Source organism: Daktulosphaira vitifoliae, unplaced genomic scaffold, assembly GCF_025091365.1.
Source record: "Daktulosphaira vitifoliae isolate Bord-2020 unplaced genomic scaffold, ASM2509136v1 Scaffold_1, whole genome shotgun sequence".
NCBI lineage: Eukaryota > Metazoa > Arthropoda > Insecta > Hemiptera > Phylloxeridae > Daktulosphaira > Daktulosphaira vitifoliae.
The window spans coordinates 41,577,817-41,588,469 of record NW_026099572.1 but is presented as its reverse complement, the minus strand read 5'-3'; the positions used below and the strand labels follow the sequence as shown (position 1 = coordinate 41,588,469).

The following is a 10,653-nucleotide window of genomic DNA, read 5'->3' as shown; positions in this document are numbered from 1 at the left end:
AATTGTTTTTTTTTTTTTTTTTTGTCTGTTGCCATTTTTACTTACCTCTCACTGGAGTTGGAAATAGAAGTTGATGTTACTTTTGTAATTATCCACCGATTTCCTAGAATTAAACACTATCTACAGATTTGCATCAAAGCATTTCTTATGATAGTGATTTTAATCACTGTAATCAAATCTATACTGGACCCAACTATGCCACGTCCCCACTGTGATGGGTTTTTTTTAATTGTTATTTATTGAAACTAAACATATAATGAATAATAGTTTTCTTATTTATTAGATAAAATAATTTTCAAAATGGCTATTTTGTAGAGTAAATTTGTTGTATTTGTTAACCTATATCAAACTAAAAACCTACATATACCTATGCTCAAATATAATTTTTTATTATAGTAACTGAAAATTATTATTTATTTAAATAAAAATAAACCAGCAAAATTAAACACTTAACAAATTACTGTTGATTTTTAATTATTTATACTAATGCTTACTTTTATTAATTTCATTTAATTGACAAAAAATATTAAGCTGGTAGTATTATATACTATTTTTTTTATTAAATAATTTTTATTTTATTAATATTATATACTTCCCATTTTTTAGCTGAAAGAAAACCACCATACTTCAATATGAATGCAATGAGTGCTCTTTATCATATANCTATATCATAACAAAACCATACTTCAATATGAATGCAATGAGTGCTCTTTATCATATAGCTCAAAATGATACTCCAACTCTTCAATCTTCTGAATGGAGTAACACATTTTGTCATTTTGTTGAGTTATGTCTTCAAAAAAATCCATCTGAACGTCCATCTTCTACCAAGCTTCTGACAGTAAATTTTAATTTTTTAATATTTAGTATTAAATTATAAACTAATCATATTCAATAATAATAATCATATGCTCTTTATATATATATATATATATGTACCTTATGATTATAAGATTTAGCAATATGTTATATCTTAAAAATGATTTAAAAATATCATATATCAAAAATCTTTTTTTTTTTTAAATCGAAAGACTATTTTCTAAAATTTTATTTAATTCCTATTAAAAATTAAGTAATTTAGCCTTTTTTTTTTTTTTAACCGCAGCATCTTAATAAGCTTTATTTTGAGTTGTAGCCATATTAAATTCACAGTATAATAATTATATTTTTATAGTAAGTAATCATTACTTTTTTTTATATATTAAATAGCATCAATTGTTAGTTCGTCCAAGATCACCCCATGTTCTTATTGATCTAATTCAACGAACTAAAGCTGCTGTAAGAGATTTGGATAACCTGAACTATAGAAAAATGAAGAAAATTCTGATGGTTGACTCATATGAGACTGAGAGCACTGTAGGTGATACTGATGGTATGTAATTTTAAAATAATTTGTTGTTTCAATTATAAAGTTGAAATAACAAATCAATATACTTTTCTTAATAAATGTAATATCAGACACGGCTGATGAACACACAGGAGGTGAAAGCAGTAAAAGTAATAGTATTACTTCAGAACATTCAATTCAATCAATTGGTATCAGTGCTTCATCACATAGTAGTTCCACTAATAGTACGCCAAACATGAACGAAATCACTAATATGAGCACTAATGATCATTATCCAACAGCTAGGAATCGTCACAAAGTATTATTGATTTTTATTTTTGTAGAATTTCTTTTTTTAATTTCATGCACTGCACAATAAATTATTTTTTATTTATACTTAAAAATCAAATTAACTAACTTTACTTATTAGTTTATTTATTAATTATAGCAATCAAGTAATAATTCCATTGTATCAAATGAACACATACCACTTGGAGCACCTAATAATTTTGCAACTATTCGAACAACTTCTATTGTTACTAAACAACAAAAAGAACATATGCAAGAAGAAATGCACGAACAGATGTCAGGCTACAAAAGAATGAGAAGAGAACACCAAGGAGCATTAATAAAAGTACAATTTTGGAATATATCTATATACTGCAGTAATATCTTTCAAATTTTCTTTTAGTTTACTAAAAATTGAGGTTTTTTTTTTGAAGAAAAAACTGATTCCTTTGTATATTAGAATATTGAATTATTTTGTACATGCAGGGCAAGAAATTGTTATGAATAATGTTATAATTATCACTTTTAAAACAATAAATTTTGTCAAAAAGTATTTTAAAAACCAAAAATATGTGATATAATTAATTATAAAATATTTTTAAAAATAATAAAACTTATAATCTAAAACAATTTTTGTTAGAAAAAAAATTAATTTAATTAATTAATATCAAAGGTTATATTTAAATTAATTCTATGAAAAAAAAATAGTTAACATTAAATGTTAAAATGTAATAACATTAACATTTTGAATAATGTTAAACTCAATTTTAAGATAACATTATATATTTAAACGTAAACAAAAAATATGTTTTTAATCCAACCTTTATTTAAATGTATTTTTTTTATAATTTTAGCTTGAAGATAGATGCAAGTTAGAAATGGAAAGCCACAAACAGTTATTAGACAAAGAATATGAAACATTATTGCAACAATTCAGTAAAGAACTTGAAAAAATACAAATTAAACATCAGCAAGAATTAGAAAAAAAGGTAGTATACATTATTTATACACTTTCAATAAATTACATTGATTTTTGAAGATTTTAACTAGTTTTGAAATGTTGTCAACCATTCCTGGATTTTTTTTGTTGTTTAATTTAAGTTTTAAATTATTATTACTTCTACAAATTAGTAAGTGTGTTAATTTTTTTTATGTAATGACAAACATTTATTAATATGATTAAGTGAAATTTTAGTTTCATTTTCCTCTAAATGTTGTTTTTACTTTAATAAAAGAATTTAGAATAAACTTATATAATACTGTTTTCAATTAGTATTACTTGTATAAAAGAGTCTCTTTAATCTTATACAGGATGATTCACTTATAATGAATTGAAATATAAAAAAAATATTATCAATATTTTTGCTTTTTTTTTTTTAGTTCAATATTTCTTTCAATTATTAAATCATTTTTTTAAGGTTCATCCCTCGTTCATTACAAGGATATCAACTTTATCTCTCAAATGGCAACACCTCTTATTAAATAGCTTATTTAATATATAATGATCTAATATTAAATTTAATAAAAAATAATTGGTCGATAACTTTTAGATCAGTATTTTAGAAGTTAATAATAATTTAAAGTAATAACTGGAAATGAGAATGGGTGCTGCTATTTTTATAACTAAACTTTTCCTGGCCACACTTTTCCTCTCACTTAGATATAAATATGTCAATAACTTTTAAAATACTGGTCCAAAAGTTACCGACCAGTCATTTTCTTAATTATTTCAGTGTCTATTAAGCTAGTTAATTAGGGGTGTTGCCTTTGGGAAATTAAAGTTGATAGTGTATAAGGTATACCGGATGAATATAAAAAAACTTAATGATTGAAAAATTAAGAAAAACATTAAGCAAATAAAAAAAATTAATATTAATTTATTTTTCGATTAATTAAGTGGGGTTCACAATAAATTAATCTTGTTTATAATTATATCATCTATTGCTTTATCTACTCCTTATGTAGTTAATTTATACATTTTTATTTTAACTGTATTTAAATTACTTAAAATATTCATTGAAAATAAATATTTAATTTAGATGAAACAAAACAGTGCAGCTGAAAAAAAAATAATGAAAGAAATAACAAATAGACAAGAAGCTGATCGTAAAGCATTTGATGCTCAAAGAAAGAAAGATTATAAGACTAATAAAGAACGTTGGAAACGTGAACTTTCTTTAGACGAGTCAACACCAAAACGACAAAAAGATGCTGTTTTACAGTATGTTATATATATAAATCATGTATTATATATATATTTTTTAATTTTTTAAATTTTAGGACTCAAAAAGAAAATCTCAAACAAATTGAGGCTCAAGAGGAACACAGACTTATAAGAGGTCAAAAAGACTACTTGGAACTTGAAATACGTAAATTTCGTAGAAAAAGACTTAACCAGTTTCATTTATTTGAACAAGGATTGTTAAGAGAAGTAATTATTACTAAATCTTAAGCTCAAATCTATACAAATTTCTAATGTTTAAAATATTTTTATTTACTAAAATGTTATCTATATTATATCTTATAACTGTGTTGAACTGTAAAGCTAAAATTTATTAGTTAAAAAACTGATTTATAATAATGCTATTAATTCAAATATGATTTATAGGAACTTAGTAAAAGGCAACATCAATTAGAAACTGCTCATTCAATGTTACTACGACATCATGAAGATACAAGAAATTTAGAAACCAGACAACAAAGAGCAGTCCATGCCTTACGTGCTGACCAAGTTACCAGACAACATGAAACTGAATTGCAACACCAACATGACTATTCAGCTCGTGCTCATCGAGATTTACGAAAAAGGCATGCTATGCAATTGCGACAACAACCTAAAAGTCTCAAAGTATAATATTTTGTTATAATTATTTAATTAGTGTGATAAAATTTATTCATATATCTATACATCTGTATTAAGACTACTATACAATTTTTTTTTATTAAAGATTTATGACATTTAGTTTAATGTTAAAAGTTTAGTGTACTATCAAATTATTTCTTTCAGCAAAAAGAAATGCAAATTCGAAAACAATTTCGAGAAACTTGTAAAACGCAAACTCGACAGTACAAAGTACTGAAAGCTCAAGTTTTAGCGACTACCACCAAAGATGAACAAAAAACTGTCATTAAAAAGATGAAAGAAGAACAACGACGAAAGTTAGCTTTATTAGGAGAACAATATGAACAAAGTATTTCAGAAATGTTGCAAAAACAATCTGTTAGTCTAGTTTTATTTGATATAGATGATAATTCTAATTAACATTCCTTTTAAATTAATTATTAATTTAGATTCGCTTAGATGAATCACAAGAAGTAGAATGTCATGTACTCAAAGAACGTTTGAGATATGAATTAGAAATACTAATTGCATATCAATCAAAAAATAAAATGCAGGCAGATGCACAGAGAAATCGTGAAAAAAAAGAACTTGAAGATCGAATTTCAGTACGAAGATCTTTATTGGAACAAAAAGTAAAAATTCACATATACTTATATTTTTAACTCTTCCAATTTAATTTTTCTTTCATTTTTAAGTATATTGTTCCATATAATGGCATATTTTTCTGTTGATGACTAAGTCACCAAAAGTTTTTGTATATTTTTCCTTAAAAAATATATTTAAATCCGTTAGGTATCTCTAGATTTTATTTTTCATTAAGTAGAATATTATAAATCATATTATTGTAACCTTTTATTTGTTACTTACATTTTTTAAAACTATAGTGACTTGACGTATTCCAAAAACACTCCTATAAAATTTAATATTTGGAACTCGTAACTTTTGGTCTCTATAAATATAAAAATAATATGTCAATATATTACATAATTTAATTAATAATATCCCAGAATAATTTAGTAAAACTAATCTTAATTTTTTTAGATGGAAATGGAGACTGCTCAATTTCTTCAAGAAAGAGCTGAACGCATTCGTCTTCTAAGAGAAAGGCAAGAACATGAGTTAGAACAGTTTGATGAAGAATCTACACGACTTGGTTTTAGGTTTGTTTTGATTTAATATAGTAAATTAAAAATATATATATATTATATATTATTTTGTGAATACTTTTAGTGCCCTTGCAATAGCTGAAGCTTCGTCATTAGAAGAAGATAGTTTATCAGGCAGTATATTAAGCTTAGCGCGTAGCAATAGTACCAATTCTTTTCCAGATGGAAATCTATAGCCAAAATGGTATTTTTATTATTTGTTACTCCTAGCCATTTTAACAGCTTTTAATGTACACATATCAATGATAGACAAATTTTTGTTGTATTTAAATTTTGTTCTACTTAATTTTTTATCCTATATTAGAATTCCTAATTAATTAACTGAATATAATTAACATCATACTAGAAAACAAATTAACAAGTATAGTATTGTACTATATCATAACAAAATATTTGTTTGATTACTATTTATGAATTATTATTACCATCCCTACTATATAATCCTTAATACATTTTATAGACTATGTTAATTTTGTATTAATTAATCATTGTGAACAAAATATTTATATTATATAATACATACATACATATTATATTTATATATAAATGTTTATTTGTATATTTATAATTATGATTAAATTTTGTAATTTATTATGTAAATAAATATTAAATTTGATATAGTATTTTCAAGATTTTTTTTTTTTGAATCATTATTTTTATTGAATATTTATTAACATAAATAACATGAAAACTTAATTAATTTAAATTTTACCATTGACTAATATCAAATCATAAAAATAATTTCTATTCCTCGTTTTCTTTTATTGTAATAGTAATCTTTTTAAATTAACAAAAATGTTATGATTTTACCACACATGAAAAACTTTTGTAGATGTTTTATTAGTTCATTTTCTGCTTTTAATAATTAAAATTTTATTTTGCACAAATAAAATATATTCAATTATTATTGCTAATGGAATAATATTCATTTAAAATATATAAAATGCAGTATTTGGAAATAATGTTACTCGTTAGATAAAACGTGAATAAAATTACATTTTTGATAAATTTGAACAATTTTAAGGTCATTCACAAATTAAACAATAACATTATTGTTTTTAAAAACTCATGACGAAATGACTCATTGAATTTGTATAAAAAAACTAAGTAATAAAATACACTCGTTATATGATAAGGTACAATATGGGTTAAGGCTCACAAGTTATACGTTGATTTAATCACTGCGGAGCTACTAAAAATATGATACGTGTAGAACAACTCGCAAAGCATTATTGTTTACCTGTTGCAATTTTTAAAAATTGCTCAGTGTATCATAGATTACATGAATATAGTCTGTGAGTATATCATGAGCGATTGTTATTGTAGTACAATCACTTTATATATTTATAATTATTTTCTTTAATTTATGGGACAATAATTTGGAAAATATAAAGTGTATTTAATGGATACACTATTTATGCATCTAATATCTGAAATTGATATATATTTATATAAGAATTAATCACTTGTGGTTAATATTTATTATTTTCCAAAGTAAAAAACTCATTCTATTTAATTATACAGAAATTTGGTGAAACACTCAATTTCTTAACTATTGAGTTTTTAATATTTTTGTAAAGAGAAAAATAATTAAGTTTAAAAAACTATAACAAATATAGTAGTTTAATCAATTTTTTTTCATTTAAGGGTTAAAAATTTAATTTCTTAAATAGGTATCCTTTTTTTTAACTTAATATAACTTTTATTTTTAACAAAAAAAAAATTACAAACAATTTTGTAAATTTTGACCGTTAATGTATTGTAGCATTTTAAATACATAGGGTAGGTATGTAGCAGACTGAGAACACATACACCAAGCTTCAAGCAGTAACAATTATATATAATTATTCATTAATTATTATTCATTCGTAAATTTTTAACATAAGTAAAAAAATAAAAATTCACTTTGACAATACAGCTATGCAACTTATTCCCTTGTATATAATAGGCTAACTAAAGTTGACTGGTATACACTAATCTTTTGGTTAAAAAGTAAAATTATTCAAAAGAGGGGAATTGCCTAACATATATTGCAATTTAATATATGTAATTATTATTGTGAAAAAGATATTATACCATATCTACAATTTAATTTCATAAAATTATAAGCTAATTTAACTTAGCAACTTTATAATCTAGATTATTTATCCATAAATCGCTAGAAAAATAATCGAGTTTGTTAATTTTATTTCCATAGCTAATTAATGTATTTGGCGATCAACTATAATGGCCTCTAAACATAAAGTAGTTTAGCTATTTTGATAAAAATCATGATTTCATGAAATAAATTTAATTAAACATTGGATTTCTATTTAGTTACAAAATTAACTATATACTATTATTCTGTGGATAGTTTTAATATTTTGGATGTGGAGACTACTTTTTACAAAATTAAATTAATTATTTATTTAATTATTGAATGGTGTCATATTCAAGTTGGAGTAAAATAAACATTCAATTTAATATTCAAAATGAATTGTTGCATTTGTAGTAAAATAGTTTGATTAGTATGTAATCCCAAAAAATTTTCAAGACACCTCATACTATTTGACAAAAAATTTTACGCTGGGTGTTGACCTGATGCAACCTTATTAGTCGCCTATTACGACTGGCAATGGGGCCATGGACATATTCTTATCCCCTATAAACAGGTAATCCCAAAAAATTTATTTTAAAAATTCCTAGAAGTTCAACTAATTAAATAATTTTAATAATAAATATTGCATATGTAAAATTTATGACTAGTAATACTAGTAAACTTTAAATAGTTAAGCTGAAACTTCAACTAAACAAAGCAATAATTATAACAAACTAAAAAAAGTCCCAAATGCTTTCTGATGCAAGGTTACAATGTCATTACAAACTGATCGATATTTGAAATTTACAAACATCCTTTTAATGAATCATATATAGTTAAACAAAGGGTTATAAAAAACCAACTTAAATAATAAATGGATACGAATAAATATAATTTAAGATAGTGACGTAGGATAAATGTAAATGAATAGAATAGTTGTAAATTTATTATTTACCTTAAAATAATTTAAAGGTTTTTAAGATTAGTAAATTCTATTTCTATAAATACTTAGTTATCTTTTATTGTAATTCAGAATTAAAAATGTAGAAGTTTTTATAAATATATTTATAATCAATCTATTAATTTATATTTACTCTAGGTAATTAAAAAATTTTAAGATATAATTTATAAGCAATATAAATTTTTATTAATATTGATTACTTTTTACATTTCTTATTTACTTCATTAGGATTTCTTTTCATCCATTGTTTTTGACAGGAACCTTTAAAGCATAACATAGCGGATTTAGAGTAAACATCTCTAGTAGCAAAAGGAGACAAGCCAGCTGTATAATCAGGATCTAAAGCATTAGTCTTAGTTTTGGCCAATCTAGATGGTCGTTGATGTGGCATTGGTTGATCTTCAACTAATCTTGGATTAACTCCATGTTTTCCTCCTTGTGGTTTAGGCAATGAAAATTTTTTACCTTTTAAATTAATAGGTCGTTTTTCATTAATATATATGCACTGTTTTCCATTTTCATCTAAATAAACAGCTACACGCTTCAAAGTTTTATTACCACAATTTGGACAAAACATACGAGTCATATTTGTAGTAAGTTTGAAACAACCATAGCAACGCCGTATATATGTTCTAAGTTCTTTAATAACGCGACCATCTATGGCAATCACTGCTAGTCCAATTTGCTTAAGAACATTTTGAATAGCATAATCTGTAGTTACACACCCAACACGTGAATCTTGTTCACTTCTCAATTTATTATTATTAAGCACATGTTTCAAACTGTTTTCAGTAATCCACCCATCATCTTCATCTAAAGTTAATTTTGAAATATCATCACTAACAGAGTCTGGGTCGTAGAAACCAATTATTTTATTTTCATTAGAGATAGGTTTATCAAAGACAACTGATTTGGATTGTGGTTCAATTTTTAAACTTTCTGTACCATACTTATCTTTATGAATTTGATAAGTTAGAGCAATTACTTTGATGTCAGTAACTGAAAGATTTGGGAAATCACCAGTTTTTTTTGAAAATTCAACAACAAATTTTATATTTTCAGGGAATACATTTGAAATATTTAATGTGTACGGTAAGAATGACAAATCTGTTTTTTGTCTTTTATTAGTTACTTCATTTATTACTTCTTGTATAGTATAGATATTTGAAGCATAATCTTGAAGTGGCGCTTTTTCAATAAACCCGGCAGTATCTATAACTAAATGTTCAATGACACCCATTTTAAAACGTAAAAACAATTGTGATTTACAATAAGTTTCACGACATGTGCATTTAACAATTTTAGTACACAGTAACAATATTGTTAAAGTAAATTACTTCAATAAATTTTGTTAACAAAAAACGTTTCATTAATACTACAAAAATTTATCCTTAATAGTTTTAGGTTAATACTTTTGATAAATTAAATGATAAAGTAATTTACTATGATAAGTTTTATAAATTTATGAAATGAGTATTTCACGATACACTTACAAAACGCACTCTGCTGGAGAGAATCCGAACGTACCATTTTTTACCTGTATTTTATGAAATTACGCTTCGTAAAATGTTATAATATGTGTTTTATAGGATATATTTAATCAGGGTTTTGAAATTCAAAATTCCAAATAAGAATATAACCATTATTTTTCAAATAAGTGAATTCATAAGTACTTTAAATTTTAAAAGTATGAATTTAAATGTCAATTTTTATAAATACAAAAATAAATTCATCATCAAAAATACCTATTAATTCTTTTTATTTCTCGCCTTAATCCCAACTACTTGAGGTCAGCCCCCCTTATCCTAAACTTCCACTTGACACGATCTCCCACATTATCTACGCTCACATCATCTGGCCTCATATCGCATTCAATAGCATCTCTCCATCTCTTTTTTGGTCTTCCTCTACCTCTTCTTTCTTCAATATTCATTTCTATAACTGTTCTTACAGCTTCCGATTCTTCTCTCTTCATAACATGACCAAACCATC

The 10,653-nt window shown here is 24.2% G+C and overlaps 2 protein-coding genes across 5 annotated transcripts in view; one reads left to right on the top strand and one right to left on the bottom strand.

Moving 5' to 3' along the window:
- The window catches only part of LOC126895710 (serine/threonine-protein kinase Tao), a 9,159-nt gene extending 3,047 nt beyond the window's left edge, over window positions 1–6,112 (top strand). Inside the window, exons 5-17 of one of the 4 annotated variants that reach the window (XM_050667902.1) lie at window positions 607–619; window positions 679–841; window positions 1,210–1,372; window positions 1,459–1,646; window positions 1,776–1,961; window positions 2,470–2,604; window positions 3,655–3,836; window positions 3,896–4,046; window positions 4,224–4,463; window positions 4,623–4,835; window positions 4,907–5,089; window positions 5,499–5,617; window positions 5,688–6,112. In XM_050667902.1, the coding sequence (XP_050523859.1) occupies window positions 607–619; window positions 679–841; window positions 1,210–1,372; window positions 1,459–1,646; window positions 1,776–1,961; window positions 2,470–2,604; window positions 3,655–3,836; window positions 3,896–4,046; window positions 4,224–4,463; window positions 4,623–4,835; window positions 4,907–5,089; window positions 5,499–5,617; window positions 5,688–5,799 (2,048 nt within the window). In that variant the 3' untranslated portion in view covers window positions 5,800–6,112. The other 3 variants (XM_050667900.1, XM_050667901.1, XM_050667899.1) reach the window with 3 other exon arrangements.
- A 2,712-nt stretch (window positions 6,113–8,824) lies between these two features.
- Window positions 8,825–10,080, bottom strand: LOC126895712 (RNA-binding protein NOB1). Its single transcript, XM_050667905.1, has one exon. It carries the CDS (start codon window positions 9,899–9,901, stop codon window positions 8,858–8,860), a length of 1,044 nt encoding a protein of 347 aa, XP_050523862.1. The 5' UTR covers window positions 9,902–10,080; the 3' UTR covers window positions 8,825–8,857.
- Between the last annotated feature and the right edge of the window lie 573 nt (window positions 10,081–10,653).

What these genes read in the sequence shown, in the direction of transcription:
- LOC126895712 (XM_050667905.1), bottom strand. Translation starts at nt 9,901, where the DNA reads ATGGGTGTCATTGAACATTTAGTTATAGATACTGCCGGGTTTATTGAA.